Here is a 16,663-nt window from a genome sequence, read left to right on the forward strand (position 1 = left end):
ACTGAATCTATTTGGAATCCTAAAAAGGTTACCCTTGTCTGAGGAATCAAGGAACTTTTTGGTAAATTGATCCTCCAACCATGTTCTTGAAGAAACAACACTAGTTGATTCATGTGAGATTCTGCAGAATGTAAAGACTGAGCAAGTACCAAGATATTGTCCAAATAAGGAAACACCACAATACCCTGCACTCTGATTACAGAGAGTAGGGCACCGAGAACCTTCGAAAAGATCCTTGGAGCTGTTGCTAGGCCAAAAGGAAGAGCAACAAATTGGTAATGCTTGTCTAGAAAAGAGAATCTCAGGAACTGATAATGATCTGGATTAATCGGAATATGAAGATATGCATCCTGTAAATCTATTGTGGACATATAATGCCCTTGCTGAACAAAAGGCAGAATAGTCACCATTTTGAATGCTGGTATTCTTACATAACTATTCAAAATCTTTAGATCCAGAACTGGTCTGAAAGAATCCTCTTTCTTTGGAACAATGAACAGATTTAAATAAAACCCCAGACCCCGTTCCGGAAAGGGAACTGGCACAATTACCCCGGATAACTCCAGGTCTGAAACACACTTCAGGAAAGCCTGAGCCTTCACTGGGTTCACTGGAATGCGTGAGAGAAAGAAACTTCTCACAGGCGGTCTTACCTTGAAACCTATTCTGTACCCTTGAGAAACAATGTTCTGGATCCAATGATTTTGGATTGAATTGATCCAAACATCTTTGAAAAACCTTAATCTGCCCCCTACCAGCTGAGCTGGAATGAGGGCCGCACCTTCATGCAGACTTAGGGGCTGACTTTGGTTTCTTAAATGGCTTGGATTTATTCCATTTTGAGGAAGGCTTCCAATTGGAAACAGATTCCTTGGGGGAAGGATTAGGTTTTTGTTCTTTATTTTGACGAAAGGAACGAAAACGGATAGAAGCATTAGATTTCCCTTTAGGTTTTTTATCCTGAGGCAAAAAAACTCCCTTCCCCCCCAGTAACAGTTGAAATAATAGAATCCAACTGAGAACCAAATAAATTATTACCTTGGAAAGAAAGAGATAGCAATCTAGACTTAGATGTCATATCAGCATTCCAAGATTTAAGCCACAAAGCTCTTCTAGCTAAAATAGCTAAAGACATGGATCTAACATCAATTTTGATAATATCAAAAATGGCATCACAAATAAAATGATTAGCATGTTGCAGTAAGCGAACAATGCTATATACGTCAGAATCCAATTCTTGTTGCGCTAAATTCTCCAACCAAAACGTTGATGCAGCTGCAACATCAGCCAAAGAAATTGCAGGCCTGAGAAGATGACCTGAATATAAATAGGCTTTCCTTAGATAAGATTCAAGTTTCCTATCTAAAGGATCTTTAAAAGAAGTACTATCTTCCATAGGAATAGTGGTACGTTTAGCAAGAGTAGAAATAGCCCCATCAACTTTAGGGATCTTTTCCCAAAACTCTATTGAAATTGCTGGTAAAGGATACAATTTTTTAAACCTTGAAGAAGGAATAAAAGAAGTACCCGGCTTATTCCATTCCTAAGAAATCATATCAGAAATAGCATCAGGAATAGGAAAAACCTCTGGAGTAACCACAGGAGGTTTAAAAACATAATTTAAATGTTTACTAGTTTTAATTTCAAGAGGACTAGTTTCCTCAATATCCAAAGTAATTAACACTTCTTTTAACAAAGAATGAATATACTCCATTTAAAATAAATAAGTAGATTTGTCAGTGTCAATATCTGAGGAAGGATCTTCTGAATCAGATAGATCCTCATCAGAGGATGATAATTCATTATGCTGTCGGTCATTTAAAATTTCATCAACCTTATGAGAAGTTTTAAAAGACCTTTTACGTTTATTAGAAGGCGGAAAAGCAGACAGAGCCTTCTGAATAGAATCAGTAACAAATTCTTTAAAATTCATAGCTATATCATGTACATTAGAAGTTGAAGAAACTGCAACCGGCAATGTACTATTACTGATGGACACATTATCTGCATGTAAAAGTTTATCATGACAACTATTACAAATGACATTCGGAGATATAATCTCCACAAGTTTACAACAAATGCACTTAGCTTTGGTATATCAGGCAGCAAAGTTCCAACAGATACTTCTGAGACAGGATCAGATTGAGACATCTTGCAAAATGTAAAAGAAAAAACAACATATAAAGCAAAATTATCAATTTCCTTATATGACAGTTTCAGGAATGGGAAAAAATGCAAATAGCATAGCCCTCTGACATAGAAAAAGGCAAATAGCAATGGGGTGAAAAAATAATGAAAAAATTTGGCGCCAAGTATGACGCACAACGTAACTGAAATTTTTTTGGCGCCAACAACGTCCGGACACTCGCGTCACTAACGACGCAACCTTGTGTAAGGAAATAGGCGTGAACTATGACGCTGGAAATGACGAACTTGCGTCAACGGAGGTACTTTCGCGCCAAAAAATTCTGGCGCCAAGAATGACGCAATAAAGTCATTTGGCGCACCAGTGGGCCTAATTCTGCCCACAATTTGCAAAGAAAAATTAAGTCACTTTTAAACCCCAGGTAAGAAAAATATTTCTTAATATGTTTATTTTCCCCAAATATGAAACTGACAGTCTGCAAAAAGGAAATACATGAACCTGACTCATGGCAAATATAAGTACAATACATATATTTAGAACTTTATATTAATGCATAAAGTGCCAAACCATAGCTGAGGTGTCTTAAAGGGACAGTCTACACCAGAATGTTTATTGTTTTAAAAGATAGATAATCCCTTTATTGCCTATTCCCCAGTTTTGCATAACCAACACAGTTATATTAATATACTTATAACCTCTGTGATTATCTTGTATCTAAGCCTCTGCAAACTGCCCCTTTATTTCAGTTCTTTTGATAGACTTGCAGTTTAACCAATCAGTGCCTGCTCCCAGATTACTTCACGTGCACGAGCACAGTGTTATCTATATGAAATACGTGAACTAACACCATCTAGTGGTGAAAAAGTGTTAAAATGCATTCTGAAAAGAGGTGGTCTTCAAGGTCTAAGAAATTAGCATATGAACCTCCCAGGTTAAGCTTTCAACTAAGAATACCAAGAGAACAAAGCAAAATTGGTGATAAAAGTAAATTGGAAAATTGTTTTAAATGACATGCTCTATCTGAATCATAAAAGTTTATTTTGGCCTAGACTGTCCCTTTAAGTAACATACTTACCGAAAGACACCCATCCACATATAGCAGATAGCCAAACCAGTACTGAAACAGTTATCCGTAGAGGTAATGGTATATGAGAGTATATCGTCGATCTGAAAATGGAGGTAGGAGATGGGAGATGAATCTCTACGACCGATAACAGAGAACCTATGAAATAGATCTCCCGTGAGGAAAACCATTGCATTCAATAGGTGATACTCCCTTCACCTCCCTCTGACATTCGCTGTACTCTGAGAGGAATCGGGCTTCAAAATGCTGAGAAGCGCATGTCAACGTAGAAATCTTAGCACAAACTTACTTCACCACCTCCATAGGAGGCAAAGTTTGTAAAACTGAATTGTGGGTGTGGTGAGGGGTGTATTTATAGGCATTTTAAGGGTTTGGGAAACTTTGCCCCTCCTGGTAGGATTGTATATCCCATACGTCACTAGCTCATGGACTCTTGCCAATTACATGAAAGAAATAATAAACAAAATTATCAAAAATAATAACTACCAATAGCCCTTAAAATGGCCTTTTGTAGGGCATTGCCCTATGTTAAACAGCTCTTTTACCTTAAAAAATGACTAAGTCCCCTCTAAAAGTAAACACCCAAAATAAAAAAAACCTAACTCTAAAAAATCCTAAGCTACCCATTGCCCCTAAAGGGGCATTTGTATGGGCATTGCCCTTAAAAGGGCATTCAGCCCTTTTACAAGTGCCCACCACTTATCTAAAACCCCACCACCAAAACACTAACCCCATAAAATCTACTCACGGTTCCTGAAGTCTGGACATCCATCTTCATCCAGGCAGTGAGAAGTTTTCATCCAGGCTGTGACACCTTCATCCATCTCGGGAATGTCTTCTATCTTCATTCCGGCGGCGTGGAGTGGAGCTATCCTGGAGGGCGATGACATCCTGCGCAGAGCATCCTCTTTATATGGTCACTGCCGTACATTGAAGTTGAATGCAAGGTACCCGTTTCAAAAAGGCGTTCCTTGTATTCCTATTGATTTGAACAGCCAATAGGATTTCAGAAGCTCTCATCCTATTGGCTGATTTGAACAGCCAATAGGATTTCAGAAGCTCTCATCCTATTGACTGATTTGAATTTGAAGAATCAAATCAGCCAATAGTAATGCAAGGTACGCCATTTTGAAATGGGTACCTTGCATTCAACTTCAGTGTACGGCGGTGACCATATGAAGAGGACGCTCTGCGCAGGATGTCATCTGCCTCCAGGATAGGTCCGTCCACAGGGATGAAGATAGAAGACGTCCCCGAGATGGATGAAAGTGTCACCGCCTGGATGAAGATGAATGTCCGGGCTTCAGGAACCGTGAGTAGATTTTATGGGGTTAGTTTTTTTTTTTATTTGTTTGGGTGGGTTTTTTAGATAAGGGGTGAGCACTTGTAAAAGAACTGAATGCCCTTTTAAAGGGCAGTAAAAGAGCTAAATGCCCTTTTAAGGGCAATGCCCATACAAATGCCCCTTTAGGGGCAATGTGTAGCTTGGTATTTTTTAGAGTTATTTTTATTTTGGGGGTTGGTTGGTTGGGTGGGCTTTACTTTTAGGGGGGGACATATTTTTTTAAGGTAAAAGAGCTGTTTAATTTAGGGCAATGCCTTACAAAAGGCCCTTTTAAGGGATATTGGTAGTTTATTGTAGGTTAGGGGGTGTTTTTATTTTGGGGGGCTTTTTTATTTTTATAGGGCTATTAGATTAGGTGTAATTGTTTTTATTTTTGATAATTTTGTTTATATTTTTGTAATCTTACGGCTAGATTACGAGTTTTGCGGTATGATTGAAAAAGCAGCGTTATGGCTCTTTTTCACTACCGCAGGTATTACGAGTCTTTCAGGTTTAGCAACGTAACTACCGCAACTTTCAAAAAGTCCTTTCTCAATGGGACTTCCTTTGCGCCGGTATTACGAGTTTGCCTGGGAGGCCAAAAAGTGAGCGGTCAAGATTCATACCGTAAAACTCATGGCAAATATAAGTACAATACATATATTTAGAACTTTATATTAATGCATAAAGTGCCAAACCATAGCTGAGGTGTCTTAAAGGGACAGTCTACACCAGAATGTTTATTGTTTTAAAAGATAGATAATCCCTTTATTGCCTATTCCCCAGTTTTGCATAACCAACACAGTTATATTAATATACTTATAACCTCTGTGATTATCTTGTATCTAAGCCTCTGCAAACTGCCCCTTTATTTCAGTTCTTTTGATAGACTTGCAGTTTAACCAATCAGTGCCTGCTCCCAGATTACTTCACGTGCACGAGCACAGTGTTATCTATATGAAATACGTGAACTAACACCATCTAGTGGTGAAAAAGTGTTAAAATGCATTCTGAAAAGAGGTGGTCTTCAAGGTCTAAGAAATTAGCATATGAACCTCCCAGGTTAAGCTTTCAACTAAGAATACCAAGAGAACAAAGCAAAATTGGTGATAAAAGTAAATTGGAAAATTGTTTTAAATGACATGCTCTATCTGAATCATAAAAGTTTATTTTGGCCTAGACTGTCCCTTTAAGTAACATACTTACCGAAAGACACCCATCCACATATAGCAGATAGCCAAACCAGTACTGAAACAGTTATCCGTAGAGGTAATGGTATATGAGAGTATATCGTCGATCTGAAAATGGAGGTAGGAGATGGGAGATGAATCTCTACGACCGATAACAGAGAACCTATGAAATAGATCTCCCGTGAGGAAAACCATTGCATTCAATAGGTGATACTCCCTTCACCTCCCTCTGACATTCGCTGTACTCTGAGAGGAATCGGGCTTCAAAATGCTGAGAAGCGCATGTCAACGTAGAAATCTTAGCACAAACTTACTTCACCACCTCCATAGGAGGCAAAGTTTGTAAAACTGAATTGTGGGTGTGGTGAGGGGTGTATTTATAGGCATTTTGAGGTTTGGGAAACTTTGCCCCTCCTGGTAGGATTGTATATCCCATACGTCACTAGCTCATGGACTCTTGCCAATTACATGAAAGAAATAATAAACAAAATTATCAAAAATAATAACTACCAATAGCCCTTAAAATGGCCTTTTGTAGGGCATTGCCCTATGTTAAACAGCTCTTTTACCTTAAAAAATGACTAAGTCCCCTCTAAAAGTAAACACCCAAAATAAAAAAAACCTAACTCTAAAAAATCCTAAGCTACCCATTGCCCCTAAAGGGGCATTTGTATGGGCATTGCCCTTAAAAGGGCATTCAGCCCTTTTACAAGTGCCCACCACTTATCTAAAACCCCACCACCAAAACACTAACCCCATAAAATCTACTCACGGTTCCTGAAGTCTGGACATCCATCTTCATCCAGGCAGTGAGAAGTTTTCATCCAGGCTGTGACACCTTCATCCATCTCGGGAATGTCTTCTATCTTCATTCCGGCGGCGTGGAGTGGAGCTATCCTGGAGGGCGATGACATCCTGCGCAGAGCATCCTCTTTATATGGTCACTGCCGTACATTGAAGTTGAATGCAAGGTACCCGTTTCAAAAAGGCGTTCCTTGTATTCCTATTGATTTGAACAGCCAATAGGATTTCAGAAGCTCTCATCCTATTGGCTGATTTGAACAGCCAATAGGATTTCAGAAGCTCTCATCCTATTGACTGATTTGAATTTGAAGAATCAAATCAGCCAATAGTAATGCAAGGTACGCCATTTTGAAATGGGTACCTTGCATTCAACTTCAGTGTACGGCGGTGACCATATGAAGAGGACGCTCTGCGCAGGATGTCATCTGCCTCCAGGATAGGTCCGTCCACAGGGATGAAGATAGAAGACGTCCCCGAGATGGATGAAAGTGTCACCGCCTGGATGAAGATGAATGTCCGGGCTTCAGGAACCGTGAGTAGATTTTATGGGGTTAGTGTTAGTTTTTTTTTTTATTTGTTTGGGTGGGTTTTTTAGATAAGGGGTGAGCACTTGTAAAAGAACTGAATGCCCTTTTAAAGGGCAGTAAAAGAGCTAAATGCCCTTTTAAGGGCAATGCCCATACAAATGCCCCTTTAGGGGCAATGTGTAGCTTGGTATTTTTTAGAGTTATTTTTATTTTGGGGGTTGGTTGGTTGGGTAGGCTTTACTTTTAGGGGGGGACATATTTTTTTAAGGTAAAAGAGCTGTTTAATTTAGGGCAATGCCTTACAAAAGGCCCTTTTAAGGGATATTGGTAGTTTATTGTAGGTTAGGGGGTGTTTTTATTTTGGGGGGCTTTTTTATTTTTATAGGGCTATTAGATTAGGTGTAATTGTTTTTATTTTTGATAATTTTGTTTATATTTTTGTAATCTTACGGCTAGATTACGAGTTTTGCGGTATGATTGAAAAAGCAGCGTTATGGCTCTTTTTCACTACCGCAGGTATTACGAGTCTTTCAGGTTTAGCAACGTAACTACCGCAACTTTCAAAAAGTCCTTTCTCAATGGGACTTCCTTTGCGCCGGTATTACGAGTTTGCCTGGGAGGCCAAAAAGTGAGCGGTCAAGATTCATACCGTAAAACTGAAAGTTAGTAGTTATGGGTTTTATGCTACAACGCCGTACCATAAAACTCATAACTAAAGTGCTAAAAAGTACACAAACACCCATAAACGACCTATTAACCCCTAAACCGAGACCCTCCCACATCGCAAACACATTATAGTTATTAACCCCTAATCTGCTGCTCCAATGTCACCACCACCTACATTACAGTTATTAACCCCTAATCTGCCGTCCCCAATGTCGCCGCCACCTACATTACAGTTATTAACCCCTAATCTGCCACCCCAACGTCGCCGCCACTATACTAAAGGTATTAACCCCTAAACCTAACCATAAGTGTAACCCTAACCCCCACTAACTTTAATGTAATTAAAATAAATCTAAATAAAACCTGCTATTAATAACGAAATAATTCCTATTTAAAACAAAATACTTACCTGTAAAATAAAACCTAAGCTAGCTACGCTATAACTAATAGTTACATTGTAGCTAGCTTAGGTTTTATTTTTATTTCTCAGGCAAGTTTGTATTTATTTTAACTAGGTAGAATAGTTACTAAATAGTCATTAACTATTTACTAACTACCTAGCTAAAATAAATACAAATTTACCTGTAAAATAAAACCTAACCTGTCTTACACTAACACCTAATCTTACACTACAATTAAATACATTACATTAATTAAATAAAATTAACTAAATTACAAAAACAAACAAACAAACACTAAATTACACAAAATAAAAAATAAATTATCAAATAAAGAAATCGGCTCTTTTACCTGTAAAAAAATAAATAAAAACAACCCCCCAATAGTAAAACCCACCACTAACACAACCAAACCCCCCAAATAAAATCCTAACTAAAAAAATCTAAGCTCCCCATTGCCCTGAAAAGGGCATTTGGATGGGCATTGCCCTTAAAAGGGCATTTAGCTCTTTTTCCACCCAAACCCTAATCTAAAAAGTAAAACCCACCCAATAAACCCTTAAAAAAACAACTAACACTAACCCCCGAAGATCCACTTACAGTTTTTGAAGAACCGACATCCATCCTCAACGAAGCGGCAGAAGTCATCGAGGCCGGCAGAAGTCTTCATTCAAGCGGCCTGAAGTCTTCATCCAAGCCTGCAGAAGTCTTCATCCATCTTCAAGACATCCGGCGCGGAGCATTCTCTTCAATCAACGTCTTCTTGAACAATGAATTCTCCTTTAAATGACGTCATCCAAGATGGCTTCCCTTGAATTCCGTTTGGCTGATCGAATTCTATCAGAATTAAAGGTGAAAAAATCCTATTGGCTATTGAAATCAGCCAATACGATTGAGCTTCAATCCTATTGGCTGATCCAATCAGCCAATAGGATTGAGCTCGCATTCTATTGGCTATTCCAATCAGTTTAAATATTTGATCATTTCTTTTTTATTTTGTGTAATTTAGTGTTTGTTTTTTTGTAATTTAGTTAATTGTATTTAATTAATGCAATTTATTTAATTGTAGTGTAAGGTTAGGTGTTAGTGTAAGACAGGTTAGGTTTTATTTTATAGGTAAATTTGTATTTATTTTAGCTAGGTAGTTAGTAAATAGTTAATAACTATTTAGTAACTATTCTACCTAGTTAAAATAAATACAAACTTAGCTGTGAAATAAAAATAAAACTATTAGTTATATTGTAGCTAGTTAAGGGTTTATTTTACAGGTAAGTATTTAGTTTTAAATAAGAATTATTTAGTTATTAATAGGTTTTATTTAGATTTATTTTAATTACATTAAAGTTAGTGGGTGCTAGGGTTAGGGCTAGGGTTAGGTTTAGGGGTTAATACCTTTAGTATAGTGGTGGCGACGTTGGGTGCGGCAGATTAGGGTTAATAAGTGTAGGTAGGTGGCGGCGACATTGGTGGCAGCAGATTAGGGGTTAATAAGTGTAATGTAGGTGGCGGCGACATTGGGGGTGGCAGATTAGGGGTTAATAACTATAATGTAGGTGGCGGCGGTGTCAGGGCAGCAGATTAGGGGTAAATAACTAATGTAGGTGGCGGCGATGTCGGGGGCGGCAGATTAGGGGTTAATAAGTGTATGTAGGTGGCAGCGACATTGGGGGCGGCAGATTAGGGGTTAATAAGTGTAATGTAGGTGGTGGGGCGGCAGATTAGGGGTTAATAAGTGTAATGTAGCTGGTGGCGGCGGCAGATTAGGGGTTAATAAGTATAATGTAGGTGGCGGCAATGTCGGGGGCAGCAAATTACGGGTGTTTAGACTCAGGGTTTATGTTAGGGTGTTAGGTGTAAACATAACTTTTCTTTCTCCATAGGAATCAATGGGGCTGCGTTACGGAGCTTTACACTCCTTTATTGCAGGTGTTAGGCTTTTTTTTAGCCGGCTCTCCCCATTGATGTCTATGGGAAAATCATGCACGAGCACCGCAGCGCTGGTATTGGAGTGCGGTATGGAGCTCAATTTTGCTTTACGCTGCAATATTGCCTGCTAACGACGGGTTTTTGTAAACCTGTAATACCAGCGCTGTAGTGAGGTGAGCGGTGACAATAACTTGCAAGTTAGCACAGCACCGCTGATAACGCAAAACTCGTAATCTAGCTGTTTTTTATTTTTCGTAATTTAGTGTTTAATATTTTTTGTAATTTTTTCGTAGTGTTAGGTTTTTTTAAATTTATAATTTAGATTTTTTAATTGGAAGTTTTTTTATTTTATTAGAATAGTTATGCTAGGTTATAGTTAGTTTTTTTTTCTATTTCACAGGCAAGTTTTTATTTATTTAAAGATAGTTATATTGTAATTTTAATTTAAAGTTAAGGGGGTGTTAGGTTTAGGGGTTAATAGTTTAATTAAGTATTTTGCGATGTGGGGGGCTGGAGGTTTAGGGGTTAATAGGTTTATTTAGGTGTCGGCGATGTCGGGGAACAGCGGATTAGGGGTTATTAGGTTTATTTAGGTGTCGGCAATGTCGGGGGCGGCGGATTAGGGTTTAATAGGTTTAATAGTCGCAATGTGGTTGGGCTGCAGATTAGGGGTTAATAAATTTTATATAGTGTTTGCAATGCGGGAGGGAGGCAGTTTAGGGGTTAATAGGTAGTTTATGGGTGTTTACTTTGTAACATTTTAGTTCTGAGTTTTGTGAAACATTTTTGTTACACAAAATCCATAACTACTGCTCTCGGATGGCGGTATGGATTGTGTCAGTATAGGCTGTAATGCAAGCATTTTAGGTGCTTTAGAAATTCAGCACTCAAATATCATTTTTTTGAGTGTGCAGAATGGAGGTTGCGTTACAGGCTAAAATGCTTGCATTAAAAGCTATACCGCAGAGACTCGTAATATGCGTTCCTGGCCATTCCAGCGTAATGGCCAATTTTTTAGCGTTAATAGCCGTACCGCAACACTTGTAATCTAGCCAAATGTAAATTATCAAGTTTAACCTTTTTCACCACTAAGCCATTTAATACCCTTGTGCTGAAGCAGTTTTCAGTCTTTTGCATTCATTGTATTTAGAATTCAGCCCTACATATATTATATCACAATCAAATAACAGGTGAGTTTTCATCTATGTGTTTTATTGGGCGGGAGTGCCCTTAAAGTGAGACACGTCACACACATACACTTACCCATGCCCTGTTTCACACAGACATGTCATACACATCCACTCACCTGTGCCCTACATCCCACAGACACATCACACACGTACACTCACCTGGGCCCTACATCCCACAGACACATCACACACGTACACTCACCTGTGCCCTGTTTCCCACAGCCACCTCACACACGTACACTCACCTGTGTCCTGCATACTTTACATGTCACACATGTACACTCACCTGTGTCTTCCGTCCCTTACATGTCACACATGTACACTCACCTGTGTCCTGCATCCCTTACATGTCACACATGTACACTCACCTGTGACCTATGTCCCTTACATGCCACACACATACATACATTTGTGCATGTTGTCTTACTCCAAGCTGTATAGGCTGGAAAGCCTACTACCAATTAAGCATATTAGGTGATGTGCATCTCTGTAATGAGAAGGGGTGTGGTCTAATGACATCAACACCCTATATCAGGTGTGCATAATTATTAGGCAACTTCCTTTCCTTTGGCAAAATGGGTCAAAAGAAGGACTTGACAGGCTCAGAAAAGTCAAAAATAGTGAGATATCTTGCAGAGGGATGCAGCACTCTTGAAATTGCAAAGCTTCTGAATCGAACAATCAAGCGTTTCATTCAAAATAGTCAACAGGGTCGCAAGAAGCGTGTGGAAAAACCAAGGCGCAAAATAACTGCCCATGAACTGAGAAAAGTCAAGCGTGCAGCTGCCAAGATGCCACTTGCCACCAGTTTGGCCATATTTCAGAGCTGCAACATCACTGGAGTGCCCAAAAGCACAAGGTGTGCAATACTCAGAGACATAGCCAAGGTAAGAAAGGCTGAAAGACGTCCACCACTGAACAAGACACACAAGCTGAAACGTCAAGACTGGGCCAAGAAATATCTCAAGACTGATTTTTCTAAGGTTTTATGGACTGATGAAATGAGAGTGAGTCTTGATGGGCCAGATGGATGGGCCTGTGGCTGGATTGGTAAAGGGCAGAGAGCTCCAGTCCGACTCAGACGCCAGCAAGGTGGAGGTGGAGTACTGGTTTGGGCTGGTATCATCAAAGATGAGCTTGTGGGGCCTTTTCGGGTTGAGGATGGAGTCAAGCTCAATTCCCAGTCCTACTGCCAGTTTCTGGAAGACACCTTCTTCAAGCAGTGGTACAGGAAGAAGTCTGCATCCTCCAAGAAAAACATGATTTTCATGCAGGACAATGCTCCATCACACGCGTCCAAGTACTCCACAGCGTGGCTGGCAAGAAAGGGTATAAAAGAAGAAAATCTAATGACATGGCCTCCTTGTTCACCTGATCTGAACCCCATTGAGAACCTGTGGTCCATCATCAAATGTGAGATTTACAAGGAGGGAAAACAGTACACCTCTCTGAACAGTGTCTGGGAGGCTGTGGTTGCTGCTGCACGCAATGTTGATGGTGAACAGATCAAAACACTGACAGAATCCATGGATGGCAGGCTTTTGAGTGTCCTTGCAAAGAAAGGTGGCTATATTGGTCACTGATTTGTTTCTGAATGTCAGAAATGTATATTTGTGAATGTTGAGATGTTATATTGGTTTCACTGGTAAAAATAAATAATTGAAATGGGTATATATTTGTTTTTTGTTAAGTTGCCTAATAATTATGCATAGTAATAGTCACCTGCACACACAGATATCCCCCTAAAATAGCTAAAACTAAAAACAAACTAAAAACTACTTCCAAAAATATTCAGCTTTGATATTAATGAGTTTTTTGGGTTCATTGAGAACATGGTTGTTGTTCAATAATAAAATTAATCCTCAAAAATACAACTTGCCTAATAATTCTGCACTCCCTGTACACTCACCTGTGCCTACATTGTCACATATTTCCTGCTCTGCAGCTTCTGTTATATTTCTTAGCCACTGATTTTCTGTTTGTTCCATGTTATATGAAATCTTAGCATCATTTTCAACTGAAATAAAAATAATGAAAGAATCACTATTTTAAGTGTCAATTGTCTCTTTTAAAAAACTTAAGATTAAAATAAAATGTAAAAAATTGTATAATTTAACTAAACCGGAGTGTAGATCACTAGCAGTCACATCTGGAAGAAATTCTATGTAGTGACAGCATATCTGTAAGCATAACATGTGCCATGTAATAAAGCAAGTTAGCTGGGATTCAGTGACTTTACTAGCTGCAAATACACCCAAAAAAAAAAAAGTTTTTTTTGGAGTTTTCAAAATAAAATCCACTCTAATGTTTATTTTGTGTGTTTTTTTATTAAAACCTTACATATGCTTTGCAAATGCACTCATATCACAGTAACACCCTTTATACCTGACATTGGGACAATACAGCACTAGTATTCAAAAAACCCAAATACCTGATATGGAAACAATAACACACTAGTATTCCAACAGCAACTATAACTAACATAGGGACAATCCAGCACTTGTATTCCAACAAGACAATAAAGTAGTATTCCAACAGCACCCAATGTTCTCCCCAGGACCTTTTTAGCGGGTGCACCACCCGGCTAAAATTTTAGCCAATATTAAGCTAAAATTAGCTAATATTAAAAATGTTAACTTTTTATTTCACAAATTATCATTAAATAAATTTCTGTTATTATGCTTTTAATTGGTGTTTTGGATAGCTTCAAATGATAAAATATTACACTGCCCCAACCCAGCTACTTCATAATGCCACCCAAATACTTTATAATGCTACCCGGCTGGCAATATTTTCTGTGCAGAACACTGAGCACCTATACTGACATGGGGACAGTACAGCTTTATTTTTTCAACAGCCCCTGTATCTGACATGGAAACAATATAGCCCTAGTATTCCAAAAACCTCTATACCTGAGATGGGGATAATACCGCACTAGTAATCCAACAGCTCCTATACCTGACATGGGGACAATACAGCAGTAGTATTCTAACAGCCTCTATACCTGAGATGGGGATAATACAGCACTAGTATTCCAACAGGCTCTATACCTGAAATGGGGATAATAGAGCACTAGTATTCCAACAGCTCCTATACCTGACATGGGACAATACAGCACTAGTATTCCAACAACCCTATACCTTACCTGGGGACAATATAGCACTAGTATTCCAACAGACCCTATACCAGACATGTGAACAGTACAGCATTAGTATTCCAACAGACCCTATACCAGAAATGGGAACAATACAAAACAAATATGTATCTGGGAACATGCACAGACATTACATAAGTGCACACAGTCAAAACCGGATTACTTTATACAAACAAACAATATTGCAGAGAGGTTCATGGTCTTTCTTAATAAATATATCTAAAAAATAAAATGTTCACCCACAGGCCAAATCTCTGCATCTACATCTGTGTGTCAACATGTACAGCTTATTAGTATACGCAATTTAATTGGATACACTATTGCACGCTTCTACAATTTCCATGTTCACTGCTGCTGCCACTTGTCACCACAGTAATTATTACTAATATTGCCTTTTTGAATAGGTGTATTGTGCTCTCTGCATCGGTTTGGTTAGTTCAATATTTAATGCTTTAGCTTGCTAGCAAAATAAAATATGCCTATAAAAATTTCCACTTCAAAAAATACGAACATGCTTCTCTGCTGGTCTTTCACAGGTATGATAGAAGGTTTAAATACAATGTCCCTTTAACTCACAATATACAGATGAGTGGTGTGATAACTCCTTTTTATGCAAGGTGAAAGACTGGTTATAGATCTCAGCTGCAGAATTTCTCAGAAATAGTCACTGTGGGAGTGTGGCACAGTGTAAATTGACAGATACAACTTTAAGCTTCCACGGTAGATACTTTGTATCAGAAAGGGAATAGTATCTTCAATGCAGAATTATTAAGGTTAAAATTTAGATTTCCCACCAAATGGTGGCAGTGTCCCTCTTTTTTTGTGAACTACATTGCAGTGTGAAGGAAAACAACACAGCGTGATACAGGCTGAGTATTCACAGCAGGAATGTCTGTAAGTACTGCCAGCAGGGATTCAGGTTTATGAATTGGTGAGTTACCCGTGGGGGTTAGAGGAGAGCAGATCTGTCTTTGTACAGGTGCAGCAGGAGGAAAGATCAACTTCAGCAGTTCCAGAAAATGGGAAAGGAAACTTGTTCAGTTGTAAGAGGTTAGAAAACACAGCTCCTTAGATGCTTTACACACTGGCTCTATAGTTAGTAATAGGAAAACACACTGCAGGTGGAGAGGCTGGAGTAGGAGGTGCCACACAGAGTAGCAAGTTTCCCCAGAATCCTCACTGAACAGGGGTCCTGCTGTTTGTTACCGCAGTGAAAGTAAAACCTCTTGCTTTGCTTACGGATTTATCTATCTAGCAGCCAGAACCAGGAGAGGTTTAGCAAATCTTGTTGAAAACTGAAAGGACAGGTCAGGAATAATCTGAAGAGAGAGGTAAGAACTCAGCAAGCAGAGTCTCAGAATGTTTTGCAGAGCACACAAGTGAAGCCTGCATGCATTTAGCTTGTCAAGCAAGGATATTCAGGCTAGGGGGGGTTAAATGTGCAATGTGACATCATAGCTGGAAGAATGGTGTTAAAGGTATATTACAAGCCGCTTTAAAGATTACATAAAGCTGTGAGATTTATTTTATGCTCCTACAAAGTTCTACCTGTGCATCTGCAGCTGATTAGATCACACAATGATTATACTCTGGCAGATATAAATATCAGCAGCTGTATAGGGTCTTCCTGCTGATGTCATTATATGATCAGGACTGATTTAACTAAATACTACAAATGTGACAACAGTCAGTGAGTATCAGGCTATATTATACTGTGACACTCAGTGTGTGATTGAGGTGATACTCTGACTGGTGATATAATGTACAATACTTACAGACAATAAGCTATAAAAACCAGGCAATACCCAATAAACAGAAGACACGTCACACACGTGCACTTACCTTCATTGTCACTGTCACACATTTCCTGCATTGGAGCTTCCAGCTGACACGTTACACTCAGATCTTCTGTTTTAACATCTACGTCAGTATTAATGTCATCTGTCAGAACATTTATTGCAGACAATATATATCATTGTTTAGGACTTCATTTCACCCCAAAAAGCAACTAATATTTAACACAGTAATGGGTACGTTATACATTTCCTTACACTTTATATTTAGGGGATATTGAAAATGATCAATAATATCAAAATCTATTTTTTTTAGATTTGAAAATTAAGATGTTATGTTGAATATTTAAAAAACATGGGAAATTTAAATGTTTGAGTATGAAGCATATACACCCAACACATACTTCAGAACTTAAATGTACACATAATAATCTGTAGATTAAAGAAATGATCTACTACAG

The 16,663-nt window shown here is 38.6% G+C and overlaps 1 protein-coding gene across 1 annotated transcript in view; it reads right to left on the minus strand.

Moving 5' to 3' along the window:
* LOC128657908 (zinc finger protein 484-like) overlaps nt 1–16,663 on the minus strand; it is a 437,171-nt gene that overhangs the window by 370,224 nt on the left and 50,284 nt on the right. Inside the window, exon 4 of the mRNA XM_053712335.1 lies at nt 16,252–16,350. Coding sequence (XP_053568310.1) covers nt 16,252–16,350 — 99 coding nt within the window. The remainder of the gene's footprint in view (nt 1–16,251; nt 16,351–16,663) is intronic.

The sequence above is a fragment of the Bombina bombina genome, chromosome 4 (genome assembly GCF_027579735.1).
Source record: "Bombina bombina isolate aBomBom1 chromosome 4, aBomBom1.pri, whole genome shotgun sequence".
Classification (NCBI taxonomy): domain Eukaryota; kingdom Metazoa; phylum Chordata; class Amphibia; order Anura; family Bombinatoridae; genus Bombina; species Bombina bombina.